The following is a 16989-nucleotide window of genomic DNA, read 5'->3' on the forward strand; positions in this document are numbered from 1 at the left end:
AATGTTTAGCAGGAAAGAATTGCTTAAGCTGCAGTTACCCTGTTGAGGATGCAGTGTTATAGTACAACCTAATATGGAAATCCATCTAGGTGGTGGGTGAAGATATGTCTCCATAAAAGGTGTAAGGTGCTCCTTCCCTCCGCTGGCCTACGGGTCACCCTTGGGCAAGGAGTAGCGGCTGCTTATTCCCCCTGCCGATCAGGGTCGCGGTCGTATGGGCAGCTGGTGCATATCGCAAGTCCTCGTTCTGCCACCACTGACGCCAACCTCTGAACGGTATTGATAATGGCTGGGGTCACCCGTCTTGTGAAGACACTGCCCAGGAGGCAGCAATGGCAAAGCAGTTCTGTAGAAAAACTTGGCAAGAACAATCATGGTCATGGACACCTTGATCCCTCATGTCATATGACATGCCACATGATGATGAATGATGACATGCCTACAATTTCATTTTTTAAGCCTCAGCAAATCTCAATAATTTCATGGACCTAATGCATTAACTTGTAACAATTTGAACTAATGTCAGGAAAGTGTGTTCTACATTTTCACTTGTATTTAAATTGAGCTTGCGGCAAAAAATACTGCAGGTATTCAAAAATGTAAATGCTTGAAATACATGTGGAACGCAGCTCAAATGCTCCGGTTGATGAAAGGACATCAGTCTAAGTTATCTCAGATTTGCTCCTTCACAAATGCTGCCTGACTGCAGAGTATTCCCACCATTGCTGTGTTGCTTTTTGTATTACTGAACACTCAGTTGCATATTTACTTGCCAACTCTTAACAGGCATCAGGTGAGGTGAGGAAGGTGAAAGTTCTGATGATATTGATTGACTTATTGTTGGATTCTGAAAAAAATTGACAGGTTATATTGGAGCTGACGCCAGGCAGAGGGCCAATGAAAGCACATTCACAGAGTATTGACACTATGCGGGCACGTGGCCAAGCGGTTAAGGCATTGGACTAGCTATCTGAAGGTCGTGAGTTCGAGCCCCAGCCGAGGGTACGTGTTGTGTCCTTGAGCAAGGCACTTAATCACACATTGCTCTGCCACAACACTGGTGCCAAGCTGTATGGGTCACAACATTGGTGTCATGGAGAGGGGAGACCTTCAGCATGGGCAATTGCTGGTCTTCCATACAACCTTGCCCAGGCCTGCACTCTGGAGCGTGAAGACTTTCCAGGTGCAGATCCATGGTCTCGCAAGACTAACAGCTGCCTTTTAATGACACTATGCAATTGGAACATGTTGACGTGCAATTGTTTTTTTTTAATAGTAATTAAACATTGTCCCAGGTTACTTTTATGCTGCTATTTGCCATGTTGAAGTCATTTCAACGTAGATTCTATGAGAGAAATGAGTCCTCTAAATATAAGCACACCAGACTACGTTGGCATTTTTGAACCTTGATATGAATGACTTGGACAGAAACATAGATAAGCTGATTAGAAAACTGCAAATGACACAAAAATTGGAAGAGTTTATAGATAGTGAGGAAGGCTGTCAAAGGACTAGTTAGGAATGTGGGCAGAGAAATTACAGATGGAGTTAATTCCAGACAAGTGTGTGAGGTGTCGCAGAACCTGTACAGCAAATGGCAGAGCACTTAGGAGCTGTGATACATAGTGGGATCTTGGCATGCAAGTTCGTAAGCTCTCTGAAAGTGGCAGCACAAATAGTGTGGTTTAAAAAAGGCATACCACATTCACATCAGTATAAAAGACGGGAAGTCATGTTGCTGCTGTAGATAAAACTTTGGCTTAGGCCACATTTGGGGTATTGTGCACAGTTCTGATCACGACCTTACACAAGGGACATGGGGTCTTTGTAGGAGGGAAGGCACAGAAAAAGTTCACCAGGGTGTAGCCTGGATCAGGGAGCTTTAACTATGAGGAACGCAAACACAAGGAAATCTGCAGATGCTGGAATTTCAAGCAACAAATAAAAATTGCTTTCAGCAGCAATTTTTATGTGTTGCTTAACTATGAGGAAGTCGGACAACCTGCGATTGTTTTCTCTAGAGAGCATCAGTAGCCAAGCGGTGACCTGATAGACAATACAAAAATCACGAGGTGCAGATAAGGGTCGATAAGTGTTCCCCCCCCCCCCCCAGGGTGGAAATACAAAATACTAGCGGGTATAGGAGATTCAAAGCAAGTTTGTTTTTGGGTATACATGGTAGTAGGTGCTGTCGTGAGAAACAGGCACAATAGTAATGTTTAAGAAGCTATTAGGTACACATGAACAACCACAAAATGATGGTATATACAATATGTACAGGCAGATAGGATTAACTTGCATCAACATGCTTAGACATTGTGAGCTGAAAGGTCTGTTCGTATACTAAAACACTAATACTGATCAGCAGCCCAGGGGACAAGATTACTTGAAAGCAACTTTTGTAGATCTCCCTATGCTATCAGAGGCCATTCAGCCCACTGATTCTACACTAGCTCAAAAATCTAATCAACTCCATCAATCATTTAAAGCCTTTAAAAAGCCTAATCTACTGAATCAGGAACTCCACAATTGACAAGCAGAATTCTCTAGAGACTGGGACTTAGAGAAAATGTTGTAAAATATGCCAGGTCTAATGGGCAGCTGAGAACCAGGACATCATTGTGCAAAGTCCACCATTGCTTGCAAAATGCCCCAACTGCAATCTCCCATTTCCCCAAGGTTCACTATCAGAATGGTGCTGAGATACAATTCCAGAAAATTCAAAATATAAAGGAAATTTATTTATTTCAGATACAGTGCAGAGTGGGTCCTTTGAGCTAAATCACCCAGCAATCCCCCAATTTAATCCCTGGCCTAATCACAGGACAATTTACAATGAAGAATCAACCCATCAGCTGGTAGGTCTACCAGTCTAGTAACAAATTGTAACAAATCAAAGAATAAAAGAAATCAGTCAAAAAATGCTGGAAATCTGAAATGAGCAGCACGAGAACCAGGCAAAAAATTTATGGGGGAATGCTGCAACATTCACTGTAGACCAGTAGCCATAGTTATTAAAGAACTACGTTTCAGATGTATGGAATGGAAGGCCTCAACTTGAAAGTAGATGGAGCCAAGACAGATACCAGGAAGGAAGGACGTCATCCCTTGTGGCAAAAAGAGATAAATGGATTTATAGCTCCTGTCAGTTGATAGTTCATCTACCAAAATTTGGCTCAGGGTGGCAGAAGATTAGGAGGAGGACAAGAGTGCCAGCAATGGTCCAAGCAAAATTGAGAGCAATGTGGACATTAGTAGTTTTGGTGATACAATTGACAAGTTCTGTGCGGTAGTACCACTCCTGTGGCCGGTTAACAGTTGGAGTTTTACTGCAAGTTTGGAACAAAGACCATCCCCGGTAGCCAAAGAAAGATGTAGCTGGGGCCCAGTGTCATCTTTGATTTGTAGGAAAGGAATCAAAAGAGTAATTGGTAGGGCAAGTCAGATCTTCACTGCAGCAAGTAGATGGTTTTAGCTTTAGAGTGGATATCCACAGTAAAGAAGAGACAGTGGGAGGGGTGGGGAAGAAGGGGGAGAGAGGGTGGAGTTAAAGAATGAGAGGAGTTGGGGGTGGTAGAAGCAGACAGAAACAACGGGCCTCTCGGCACAGTTCTGGTTGTAAATCTGAGAGATAGAAGGAAGTTTAAGGTTGATCATGAAGGGAGATCTCCTGCAGTGCAAGAGATGTGCCAGCATAGAAGACGGTGGCCTGGTGTTTATAGCTAGGAGTCAAGGCCCAGGGGTAGCCATGATCAGAGTCAAATTATGTTCAAACTAGGCCTTACAGCAAATATTTGCTAATAGTCATAACTGCTTATTTAAAACTAATCAAATATTAAACAATTAGTTGCAAGATGAAAGTACTCAGTACTTTGGCCTACACACATCAAAGTTGCTGGTGAACGCAGCAGGCCAGGCAGCATCTCTAGGAAGAGGTACAGTCGACGTTTCAGGCCGAGACGGTCACTTTGGCCTCAAGTTTGTAATGAAACAAGGCTCCGTTCAGATAGTGTAAAGTTCACTGACTGATCTAAAGGTAGATTGATTAAACACAGCCAACACTGGAAACTATGCACAAGTCTGCAAAATGAGACTTTATTCAAACACCAGCATTAAATACACAGTTAGGATCAAGATTGTCTGCAGCTCAGCCTTTGCTGTTTCAGCAGCTACGCTGTACATGCCTGATCTTCCATTTATACAGGAATAGAAGCACAATTCCCAAAACACAAGCTATCAATGGTGTAGCCAAAAGCAGAACCCTTTGATTTTCTACAAAAGAAAAAAAAAGTCAGTCAAGGATTGTTTAATGGATCTATCCAAAATTTGATCTTTTGTGAAGTTTCTTACAGTAGCGTCATTGATTCCATGAACCCAGATGCTTACTAGGTTAAAATGAAATTAAATTTAATATTAAACAAGATTTAAATCTTGTTTCTTACCCAAAGTCTTGGATCTAGATTGCTTGCTGATTACTCTCAAGGGACCCACTTTGATTACGTGAGCAACACTAGTCTCTGCTTCTAAAAAAAAAGTGGAGAAATTATTGTAATGTCATGAAAGCCATTATCCAAACCATCATCAGAAATGGGAATATTACCTTTGGCTCGTTTATGACGGGATTGGATAGGCTGGCAGACTGCGTTACAGCAGTCACAGAAGGAGCTTTGTAATGGGGCATCCAAAAGCTGCCAACTAAGAAGAAAAATAATAAAGCAAACGTAAAATGTTAATAATTCGAACTTGGGGAAGACAATTTGGTGATTTTGTAGGTGGGTTGGCAGGGGGAACTTCACTTCATGATACCAAGCTCAAAGCAGGCTTTCCTGCTGGAGTTTACTAAATTGAAAATCTTAGTCACCTTTTTGTTTGCTGGTCAAAAAAGCAAGCTTTATGCAACAGGTCATCCCACTTAGGATCCCACACCAAGGCTTTGCAGTGAATGAAAATCTGGAAGATTAAATGAAGTGCCACTCATGTTAACTCTTGCACTGTGTATATAATGATTTGAAATACTATATTTGCTCAGATTCATAAAGTGGTCAGAATCTGTTTAATCAATGTTAATGCCTTCTGATACAATGCCAAAACAAACTCAAACACTGTCAGTTATATTGACTAATAAAGAGTTTCTTCACGCTTGAGACTTGAACAACTTTTCCAACTCACATCAGCATCCTCTCGACTGTTGAATTTAAATGCCTGCACAACAAATTGAAGGAGTGACCCATCATTTCTGGGCAAGAACTTGGAGTTTCCAGTTTTCCCATCAATTAGACAGCTGCGGAAGAGAAACAGAAGGATGCGATGTTGAGGCTTTATGAAGCACTGTTGAGGCCTCACCTGAATTTTGGGCCCCTTAGGCAAGAAAGGACGTGCTGACATTGGAGAGGGTTCAAAGGAGGTTCACAAAAATGATTCCAGGATTGAAAGGCTTACTATAAGAGCAGCATTTGATAGCTCTGGGCCTCTACTCACTGGAATGAAGATTGGGGGGTGGTCTCACTGAAACATAGCGAGTGTCGAAAAGCCTCAATAGAATGGATATGGAGAGAATGTTTCCTATGGTGGGGCAGTCCAAGACCAGAGGGCAGCCTCAGAATAGAGGGACATGCATTTAGAACACGGATGAGGAATTTCTTTAGGCAAAGGGTGGTGCATCTGTGGAATTCTTTGCCACAAGCAGCTCTGGAGGCCAAAAACATTGAGCATATTTAAAAGGCAGAGATTGATAGATTCTTGATTGGTCAGGGCACGGAGGGACACAGAGAGAAGGCAGGAGATTGGGGCTGAGAGGGAAATGGATCAGCCATCATGAAATGGTGGAACAGACTGGATGGGCCAAATGGCCTAATTCTGTTCCTATGGCTTGTGGTCTTGTATGCAAGCCACGGTCAATTTAATAACCAATCAAGTAATTCTATCTTTTCACTCTTACCCATGATTGTTTATGATGCTATAGTTCTCTGGAGACTTTCCCAATGAGCTCGTTGGTGTGGCAATACATTCATCCATGTAGAGACGAAGGGCCTGGTGATATGTGGCAAGGACCGAGGCTTGTAGGTTGATGGAAGCTCCCAGGAAGAACAGAGAATCTGGCCGTTCAGCAGCCCAGTCATCTGCAGCAGATATTGTATCATTAGGATTTTGCTACAAGGCTATATGCAAGTTATCCCTACAACAGGGGGGAAAAAAAAGTATCAGTCAGGGTTTAATCTAAAGTGTTGGTTCCAGCCAGACAAACTAGTTGCTGCAGATGAAAATACATCAAATTGGACACAAGGCAAGTATTTCCAGCAAGAAGCCAAGCCAGACCCAGCTGTTTAGATTAGCAATTCCCCTCAGTGTTCATCACTGAGCTTTCTAGCTGCAGGGACAACAAATAGCACAACTGCGAGAGGAAAGTAGCCAAACAAGGGTAAAGAATGCAGTCATGGCCTCTCTACTGCTAAGGCAGTGCAGAAAAGGACACTACTTGACTGGACCAAACCAGTGGTACCCCTAGTCCCCACTCTCAAGGACAGGGATGGCAGGAGTAGACCATCCAACCCACTCCACCATTGGTTAAAATCATAACGGATCTATCCAGAACTACACATGAATCCAGGAGTGGCCGACCAGTACCCTGTACAGCTGTGGCACAGCCTCCATGCTCTTAAATTCAATCCCTCTGGTAATGAAAGTCAGCATTCTGTTTGCCTTCTTGATAAATGCAAGCCAACTTTCATGCAATCCCCAAGTCCCTCTGCATGAGCATACTGCAATCTTTCTCCATTTAAAAAACCTGACCATCTGTTTTTCCTTTCCATCTTCAAGACCCTTACCCATCTACCCTATCTCCAGAAATAACTCACGATTTGTTTTTCCACTAAGTGTTATGTCTTCAGCAAACTTGAGTGGGCTACACTTGGATCCCTCTTCCTAATCACGTACATTGTGCCCATTGGGGGGCCCAGCAGCACTCTGCTCGATGAGAGAAACAGCCTTTTCTTCCAGCTCTGCCTTCTACTGGTGAACCAATCCTCCTTCCATGCGAATAAACTGCAGCCAACTTCATGCATCCTCGTGGATAAATCTTTCACGGGGCATTTAAACACCTTCTGGAAATCCAGGTACAGTATACAATATCCACCTGTTTCACTACCAGTTGCACTCGTTACATCCTAAAGGACCCCAGTAAGTTTGTCAAAGAGGAGCTGTTCTTCATGAATCCATGCTGCTTCTGCATGCTGGAACAACTATCCAAGCGGCTCACTGTATATTCCTAAATGATAGCCTCCCGACTACAGACATTAAGCTAACTGGCCTATAGTTAACTGCCTTTTGCCTGTATCCCTTTTTTTAAAAAAAAAGTGGCCTCGCATTCACTGTCTTCCCATCTGCCAGGCCCTGGTAATTTTGGCAACACCTCTACTTGCTTAGGAGTTTGCGAAGATCCAACGTGACATCTAAAGCCTTGACAATTTCATACAGATGTGTGGTGGAGAGTATATTAGAACATAGAATAGTACAGCACAGTACAGGCCCTTTGGCCCACAATGTTGTGCCAATCCTCAAACCCTGCCTCCCATATAAGCCCCCACCTTAAATTCCTCCATATACCTGTCTAGTAGTCTCTTAAACTTCACTAGTGTATCTGCCTCCACCACTGACTCAGGCAGTGCATTCCATGCACCAACCACTCTCCGAGTAAAAAACCTTCCTCTAATATCCCCCTTGAACTTCCCACCCCTTAATTTAAAGCCATGTCCTCTTGTATTGAGCAGTGGTGCCCTGGGGAAGAGGCGCTGGCTGTCCACTCTATCTATTCCTCTTATTATCTTGTACAATTCTATCATGTCTCCTCTCATCCTCCTATTGACTGGCTGTACTGCAGCCTGAATGGAAAATCGTACAAAATGAAATGGATACGGCCCAGTCCATCACAGGTAAAGCCCTCTCTACCACTGAGCACTTATATATGAAACACTGTCACAGGAAAGTAGCATCCATCATCAGGACCCCCACCACCCAGGACTTACTCTCTTCTCGTTACTGCCATCAGGAAGGGGGTATAGGAGCCTCAGGGCTCTCATAACCAGGTTCAGGAACAGTTATTACCCTCAACCACTGGGCTCTTGGACCAAAGGATATAACCACTCACCCCATCACTGAACTGTTCCCACAACCTATGGACTCACTTTCAAGGATTCTTCACCTCATGTTCTCGATATTTATTGCTAATTTAATTTTTTTTTAATTTACAGTTTGCCGCCTTTTGGACATTGACTTAACGCCCAAGTTCGTGCAGTCTTTCTTTGATTCTATTATGGACTTATTGAGTATGCCTTAGGGTTGTATATGGTGACATATATACTTAAATAACAAGTTCCAAGTAAATTTAGGTAAATTGTCACATATGCATCTATTACAACTTTTGCCATTTCATTCAGTACGCTGGACCAAGGGGTTTATCTACATGTCCACCAATTTGCTCATCACCTTTTTAGTGACATCAAATCTTTGCCCAATCTATTTTCAGCAGCAGAAAACTGGTTTTCCCTCCTAGTTCCAGGAAATTATCTTTAACCCAAAATGTTGATCTACAGTTGCCGCCCAGCTTCGACTGTCTCTTCCCTCACACCAGTTTCAGAATTTGATACATCAAGGAACCAGCCCAGACTCATGGGGTTCAAGTGCATGAGTCTGGGGGGGGGGGGCGGTGGAGGATTGCTGCTCGTTACTAATGTTTTACAACAGACCAATTAACTGCAATCTAGGTTGTTAGGGCAGGCATTTTAGGCAATTACTCTTTCTGAACACCTACAAGGGTTGGAAGTCACCCAATCATAAACTTTAAAATTGATTTTGAGTTTGGTCGGGAATTTACATAGGGCAGACCTTTTGGCCCACAGTGCCGTGCAGAACCAATTAAATTAGTAATCAAACAGCCAACTAATCTCTTCTGCCTACACCATGTCTATATCTTGCCATTTTCCTCACAGTCATAGGCCTATCTGAAAGACATATTTGACCAGTACATCAAACTCATCTAAAGACCACGAGGATGACTCCATGCAATACCAACAGACCAGGTACTCCGAGCACAGAAGTGCAAGAGGTAGAATTGAAGTCTTGCCACTTCAAGGTACATGGTACAAGAGATGTCACCATCTAAAGCAAAGCTCACCTGTCATTATATTCATTGAAAAGATCAGTTTGCCATCTCCAGATAGTACACCAGTAACTGGAACCGTTGTCTCAGGCATTGCTACCTCATTCCTAGGGAGAGGGGATTCATCAATTCAATGCAAAGGGAGTTTCATTGGCAAATTTAAACACAAAATATTATTTCAAACTTAAGCAAATGCAGTCATCGAATGCATGGATCATCTGGTTAAAACAGGATCACACACAAAATGCTGTTGGAACTCAGCAAGTCAGGTAACATCTAAACTTAATGCCCATTATGGAGCAGCAATGAAGGTCCTCCATCTCTGGTGGTGGTCAGGGCTTTCTTCATGTCAGTAGCTTCCTCTCGGTTTTCACTGCTGTTAGTCACGCAGGACCCGGGGGTGGAGACTCAGGAATACCGTCACACTCAGATGTAGAAGGATTCTTCATTGCCGTTCCGCTAACAGTTTTGCTTCACCAGTCAAGGTTGTTAGCCCTGAGATGAACCCCTGAACCTGGACGACTAGTGGACCACTTTTAGTCTGGCCCCGACCCTTTGATCTGTTTGGCATGGGTGACCCTACCAAGATCCGAAGTAAAAAGCCCCGATTCCAGCCAACTTTGCACTCCGGGTCATTGAAGTCCGCAGCCTCCAAACCCTACAAGGTTGTTGTCCTCTTGGAGGCGGCATCTATGGAGGGGAATGAATCGACAACATGTCAGGCCAAGACCCTTCATCAGGACTGATGACGAGCCTCGCCCCAAAATGTCCCTTCAGAGACACTGTCAGACTTGCCTAATTCCTCCAACTTTGCCAGTGACGCTCCAGATTTCCCAGCATCTGCAAAATCCCTTGTACTTGAGTAAAACGGGATAAATATTCCCATTTTTAACCAAATTGCCCCATCACAAGTTGCCTCTATCTCACTGAGTTGTAAATCAGCCACTGACAGACAAACTTGAGCTCTTGGTCAAAGTGGGAATCTCACTGTCGTGCAGAGCCCTTACACTGGGTAGCGACATTCTAGGCGAGTGTTGAGTTGTGGCCAGTCCACCCCAATGGCTGGGCTCTCTTCAAATTTCAGGTAATTCCAGAAAATTATCTCCGTATCCGATACCTGATCGGGAAAAAAAAAACAAAACGGGAAATAGGAAAGGCACGCAAATTGGAGTTTGACTAAAGCAGGAAGGGTGACACCCACCAGTTGACCTCCCCAGCAATCCTGGAGTCCGTACTGGAAGAAGAGAACGTGGGGAGATTTAAAGCCCGAAGGAGGGCAAGTTCCCAGCCGCAGAAGCGAGGCAGGAGCGCCAGCTAGCACAGCTGTCTCTACAAACACCGTCAGGGTGGATTTACCGCAGGAGTAAGTGATACCTGGCGGAAGATCTGAAATAAAAAGGAAAGTGACGCTGGAGAAGAGAACACGCCGCAGTTTGAAGATGCAAGGACACTAGAATCCAAACAACCTGTCTGTTCCTGCCCCATCACGGTAGCCACCAAGAGCGCCGCTAAACTCACCACCGGACCCATCTTCACCAAAGAGTAGACTGTCGATTGCAAGCAAATACCAGGCGCTACTAACTAGCTCATTAAAATTCCTGAGCTAGACCGCTGCTGATCCAATTATTGGGCCAGTCAAGGTCAAAAACATTTAAGTCTAGGGATGGAAGGAGAGGCACGCAGGAATTCTCCCTCGTTTAATTCACTACCATGCCTAATGTGACAACGCGCATCGAGGTCCCTGAGATATCACCGCTGAAAGTGTATCCCTTTCTCACGGCGCAAGATTTTTGATTATTGTACAGAGAACAGAAACACACATCAAAGTTGCTGGTGAACGCAGCAGGCCAGGCAGCATCTCTAACTGAAGGAAGAGTTAGTAAGAGATTTAAAAGTGGGCACTTTCAAATCTCTTACTAACTCTTCCTTCAGTTAGTCCTGACAAAGGGTCTCGGCCTGAAATGTCGACTGTACCTCTTCCTAGAGATGCTGCCTGGCCTGCTGCGTTCACCAGCAACTTTGATGTGTGTTGCTTGAATTTCCAGCATCTGCAGAATTCCTCGTGTTTGCGTACATAGAACAGTACAGCATAGAAATAGGCCCTTCGGCCCACAATGTTGTGCCGAACCAACAACAAAAAAAAACAAATCTCCTACCTACACAATGTCCATATCCCTCCATCTTCCTCGCATCCATGTGCCAATCTAGACGCCTCTTACAAACCTCTAATGCACTTGCCTCTATTACCATACCAGGTACCCACCACTCTCTGAGTAGAGAACTTGCCCTTCACAACCCCTTTGAACCCGCGCCCTCTCGCCTTCAATGCAAGCTCCCTGGTATTTGACATTTCAACCCTGGGAAACAGATACTCTCTATCCACGCCTCTCGGAATCTGATAAACCTCTGTCAGATCTCCCCACGGCCTCCGATGCTTAGTCCAGAGAAAACAACTCAAGTTTGTCCAGCCTCACCTTCCCTCGAAACGCGAGAAAAGCCGCATTTGCTGGAACTCCAAAGCAACACCCTCTCACACTCACACTCAAAATGCTGGAGGAACTCAGCGGGTCGGGCAGCAGCTGTGGAAATGAACAGTCGGCAGTTCCAGCCGAGATCCTTCTTCAGGACGGGAAAGACGCCAGAATAACAAGGTGTGTGTGTAGGGGGTAAGGGGGCTAGCGAGAAGGCTTTGCACAGCCAGTGCAAAAGGTCTGATACAGACCCACCACCAACGCATCCTGGAAGTAGTCAGAAGTGGAAAGAGAAGAGTTAACAGTTGCCTCACTGTTGTAATACTGCCAACAGTGTGCCAGGTCAAAGTCATAGGTAATACAGAGGTTAACATCGTGTTGTTCACGAAGGATTTGCACACTTTAATTAAAAGGGACTAGTTAGATATCATCCTAAAATACTTCACTATTTTCTCATGAGTTACTTCATTACCATTTCCAGCCTGTCGGTGTCAGTTGTTAGCTGAAAAAAATGGGCAGCCTCTCATCTCATAGAGTTTCTTTACTTGGCACGGGATATCCGAACACTGCCAGGCGGTGCCATTTAATACTGCTCTTCATGCCAGTTTGATCTGACTGAGTTGCTCCGCCACCCACATTGGCTCAGCCCGGTACAGCGATAACCCTGATGACTGTGGGCTAACGCGCCTGGCGGTGTGTTGTGTTACAGGCCGTAGCCATGGCTCCCGGGCTCCCAGAGGGGTCGGTTGCCTCCAGTGGTGCCGGGCCCAAAGATGTTACTGCGTAGCTTGAAGCGAGAGGGTGAAGAGTCAAAGGCCATGACCCAGAGAGTAGAACAGCAGGGAAACAGGCCATTCAGCCCATCGCGTCGATGCTTAGCAGTGGCTACCCAACTGTATTATTCCTGTCTTCCAGCACTTGGCCGAGGTCACACAAGTCCTCCTCTCAACTGTTTTGAAATACTGTTAGCAACTCTGTCTCCACCACTCTCTCAGGCAGAGCATTCCAGGTACTCACCACTCTCTGAGTGAAAAAGACCCTCCCCCAATCCCTTTGATGTCTCTGACTCCTTAACTTGAATTTATGTCCTCTACTTTTATTCACCTGTAATAGGGGGAAGCGTTTCCAGTAACTTGCCTTATTTATACCCTCATAATTTATATATCTTAATCATGTCCTCTCCTAATCTTCTCCACGCCAGAGAAAACAACCCCAGCCTCTCCCTGTGCAATCCCAGGTAACATCCTGGCGAATCTCCTCTACAACCCCTCCAGTGCTACCACATCGTCCCTGTGGTGTGGTGAGCCGAGCTGCGTGCTGCACCCTAGCTGAGGGTTGGACCAAGAGTTGGAACACAACCTCCCTGTTTTGGTAATCAGTGCCCCAACTAATGATGGCTAGCATCCCAGGAGCCTCCAGAATGACATTAACCACATTTGCTGCCACTTTCAAGGACCTTCTACACAAAAGTTCTGCTGTTCCTCAATACTGCCACTCGTGGTGTATGTCCTACCTCACTGATACTCCAAGAATACATCAGCTCACATCAGTTTGGATTAAACTTCATCTGCAATTTCTCAGCCCATTTCATCAACACACCAATATCACCCTGCAGCCCAAGATTACCCCCAGCATCATCAACAACTCTGCCAATCCTTGTGTCATCTGCAGACTTACTGATCAAACACCCTACATCCACAGAGAGAGGTCAAAGACAGAATCTGTTTGTTAAACGTTAGTGGGAACACTACTCTATTGGTTGTAGTCTAGAGGTCACACAAATGGGAGAGATATAGATGAGCAAACATACAGGCAAAGTGTAGAGAAATGCAAAAACTCTCAGGTAGTTGTTACAAGAGACATTGATTAGCCTAATGCAACCTTAGTTAATAACAGTATTGAAGTATTGGTGACCAGTTTCTCAAATACAATCAGGATAACTTTCAAGTCCAGCAGGGAAGAAGACATTTCTTGACCTCTTTATGGGAAATGAAATGATCAAGAACACAAACTCTAGGTTGGGGAACATTTAAGGAATAGTGATCACGGCGTAATAAGATGCTATGATCACTAGCGAAAAAGGGAGAAAATGCATTACAAAATAAGAGTTAATTAAGTGGATGATGGTTAAGTTCAAAAGGTTGAGAGTGGGGCTGGCCCAGGTAAATTGGAAACGAAAGTGGACAGGTAAATCTTTAAGCATTTGAAGCATGGTTTCATAAAAGCCAATGGAATAACAAACAAACCTAGAGTTCTGTGGTAAATGAAAGAGATGCACATTTTTTTTAAAAAAAGCAAGAAAAAGTCTCAAATTTTGAGTTGTAAGTTCCAGTGAGAACCAAGTTGATTACAAAAGAATCAAATGAATGAAATGTAAATAAAGAAGCAAAGAGAGCATATTAGCTGCCAATGTAAATGGAAATTTAGAAGTGCTGCACAGAGTTGGAAGCAGTAAAATGATAGTGCACGGAAGATTGTAGTCACTAAGGAAAAGAAAGTGAACATGCATGCAGAGTGGAGAGTGGTGTTAAGGTACTAAGTAAATACTCTGCATCTTTTCCACCAGGAAAATTCACCAGTTCTGGTCTCCTTACTTGAGCGAAGATATACTGGCTTTGGAGGCAGTGCATTGGAGCTTCACCGGGTTGATTCTGGGGAAGGAGTTGGCCTATGAGGAGAGATTTGAGTTGCCTCAGACTACACTCACTGGAATTCAACGGAACGAGAGGGGACTTGTAGAATCATATGGAATTATGAAAGGGATAGACAGAGACAGAAAAGTTGTTTCCACTGGTAAGTAAGATTAGAATTAGGGGACATATCTCACGATTTAAGGAAATAGATTTATGAATTCGGGAGAAGAAATGAGGAGAACCTTCTTTCACAGAAGGAAGTGAAACTGTGGTATCCCTTGACCAGAGAATCAGTAGAGGCTACCCCATTAAATATATGTAAGACACATTTAGATAGATATTTTGCATAGAAGGGAAATTTAGGGTTATGGGGAAAAAGCAGGTGGGTAGAGCTTAAGTCCATGGCCAGTTCAGCCATCATCTTATTAAATAGTGGAGCAGGCTCGATTGACCAGATAGCATAGTAACACTCACAATGCGCTGGAGGAACTCAGCAGGTCAGTCAGCATCAGTTGAAAAGATTAGTCGACGTTTCGGGCTGAAGCCCTTCGTCAGGACTGAAGGAAGAACTTTGGGGAGGGTTTGAAGAATGCTGGTGGTTGAAAAAAAACAGTAATTTGAAAGACCAAGGGGTGGGGGAGGGGAAGCAGGGAGGTGATTGGCAGGAGAACAATGCGCAGTAGTAGAAGGAGGCGGAACTATGAGGGAGGTGATGTGAAATAGGGATAGAGGAAGGGAGGGGGAGGGAATTACCGGAAGTTGGAGAATTCTATGTTCATACCAAGGGGCTGGAGACTACCTAGACGGTATATGAGGTGTTGCTCCTCCAACCTGAGTTTAGCTTCATCATGGCAGTAGAGGAGGCCATATATGGACATATCTGAATGGGAGTGGGAAGCAGAGTTGAAGTGGGTGGCTACCGGGAGATCCTGTCTGTTGTGGCGGACAGAGTGGGGGTGCTCGATGAAGCAGTCCCCCAATCTGCGTCGGGTTTCATCGATGTAGAGGAGGCCACACTGGGAGCACTGGATGCAATAGATGACCCCAACAGATTCGCAAGTGAAGTGTTGCCTCACCTACCCCAACGAAGGGTTTCGGCCCGAAACGTCGACTAATCTTTTCAACTGATGCTGACTGACCTGCTGAGTTCCTCCAGCGCATTGTGAGTGTTCCTTTGACAACAGCATCTGCAGATTATTTTGTGTTTACAGATGGCATAGTCCTGTTCCTATTTCTTTTCTTCTTTTTTAAGAGTACTTTCAAAGTACTATTGATGATGGAGATAGCTGAGATGCTGGATGCATTAAATGTTACCACTTAACTGTCTTAGAAAAATTAGCTGAACTTAAGTTAGGCGACCAGGACCAGAAGGGATGTCTTCTCGGATTTTAACAGAAGTAGCAGAGGAACTTACAGGCGTGGAGACCAACCACTTCCAAAACTCTTTGGATATGGAAGTGGTGCCAGCTTATCAAATGTTAGTTTATTCAAAAGAGTGGATAAAGGTAGTTTGTTGAACTATAAACTAGACAGTTCAACCTTGGAAGTTGGAACACTTTTAGAAATATTGATCCAGGATAAATTAACAGTCATCTGGAGGAAAATAGATTAAATAAGGCAAATGGTATGAATTGGTTTGAGAGTAAGTCAGACTTAAATAATTTAATTGATTTTTTTTCATGAAGCAACAGAATTGATGAGACTAATGCAGTTGAATTGGTTTATATGGGCTTCCAGAGGCTTTTGATAAGTTGTCACCTGGAAGTGTATTAACGAAGTTGAAGTATATGCATAAAAGAGACATTGATAACGTGGACAGGAAATTGGCAAAGTAATAGATAGCCAGGAATGGTGTTTAATGGTTACCTTTCCAAATGGGGGAAGATAATTGGTGGTGTTCCCCTGAGACTGGAGTTACGCCATTGCTTTTTGTAACTTCAAAACTTTAAATCAATTCAAAAGAAGACACAGGAGTCCAAAATGCAGTCTAAATTCAGGTTTACTTTAAGCGAGGCTTGCACGTATCAAGTGGTAATGTGATGGTATATACAAATCCTGTATTTCTACATATAACCCATAATGAATTATTCAAAGGAACAAGAATGCTTCATCCAATATATATACAATTTGGACTACATAAAACCTGGCAGTTTGAAGAGGATATTGGTTGAATGGAGCCAAATGAAGAGATGGGCGCAATAGGCTGGCATAGAGGCAGATGAAACTTAAAGTGGAAAATACGAAGAGATGCATTTTGGTGGGCAGAAAAAGGAGAGGTGATGTGGAATATAATGTACATTTCTAACAGGGGTGTAGGAATGGACGGATGGATGGTTCCACCACACACACACACACACACACACACACAATCATGTAGCAGTTAGCACAACGCTATTACAGATCGGGACTTACTGGAGTTCGGAGTTTGTTTCCAGGGCCACCCTTTAAGGAGTCTCTGTACGTCCCCCCCATGGAATGCGTGGGTTTCCCCTGGGTCCTTCGGTTTCCTGCCACACCCCAAAGACATACCGGGGAGGTTAACTGGTCGTTGGAATTCGTCCCATTATTAGGTTAGAGTTAATAAGGTGGTGCTGAGGCAGCTCGGCTACTCTGTGCTGCATCACTAAACAAAAATAAATATATAAAATATATAAAAATATAAATAAGTGGCAGACAGAATGAAAATACAGCTAGTAAAGTATGTACAACTCTGGGATCTGTCAGTACAAGC

The 16989-nt window shown here is 43.9% G+C and overlaps 1 protein-coding gene across 1 annotated transcript; it reads right to left on the bottom strand.

The window, feature by feature from the left end:
* Nucleotides 1-4098: 4098 nt before the first annotated feature.
* On the bottom strand, nucleotides 4099-10701 carry LOC140190779 (zona pellucida sperm-binding protein 3-like). Its single transcript, XM_072247612.1, has 10 exons — nucleotides 10621-10701; nucleotides 10356-10540; nucleotides 10162-10271; nucleotides 9170-9261; nucleotides 5939-6119; nucleotides 5170-5281; nucleotides 4862-4950; nucleotides 4601-4695; nucleotides 4443-4523; nucleotides 4099-4272 (listed from the first exon to the last, which is right to left on the bottom strand). Exons 1-10 carry the CDS (start codon nucleotides 10682-10684, stop codon nucleotides 4163-4165), a joined length of 1119 nt encoding a protein of 372 aa, XP_072103713.1. The 5' UTR covers nucleotides 10685-10701; the 3' UTR covers nucleotides 4099-4162.
* Between the last annotated feature and the right edge of the window lie 6288 nt (nucleotides 10702-16989).

Source organism: Mobula birostris, chromosome 31 (genome assembly GCF_030028105.1).
Source record: "Mobula birostris isolate sMobBir1 chromosome 31, sMobBir1.hap1, whole genome shotgun sequence".
Classification (NCBI taxonomy): Eukaryota; Metazoa; Chordata; class Chondrichthyes; order Myliobatiformes; family Myliobatidae; genus Mobula; species Mobula birostris.

Bases quoted from the DNA above. Each gene is read 5' to 3' on its own strand.
- LOC140190779 (XM_072247612.1), bottom strand. From the start codon at position 10,684: ATGGGTCCGGTGGTGAGTTTAGCGGCGCTCTTGGTGGCTACCGTGATG. The intron at 10,272-10,355 runs GTGGGTGTCACC...TTTCCCGATCAG, and splicing joins ATTGCTGGGGAGGTCAACTG to GTATCGGATACGGAGATAAT. The intron at 4,524-4,600 runs GTAATATTCCCA...CTTTTTTTTTAG, and splicing joins CCGTCATAAACGAGCCAAAG to AAGCAGAGACTAGTGTTGCT.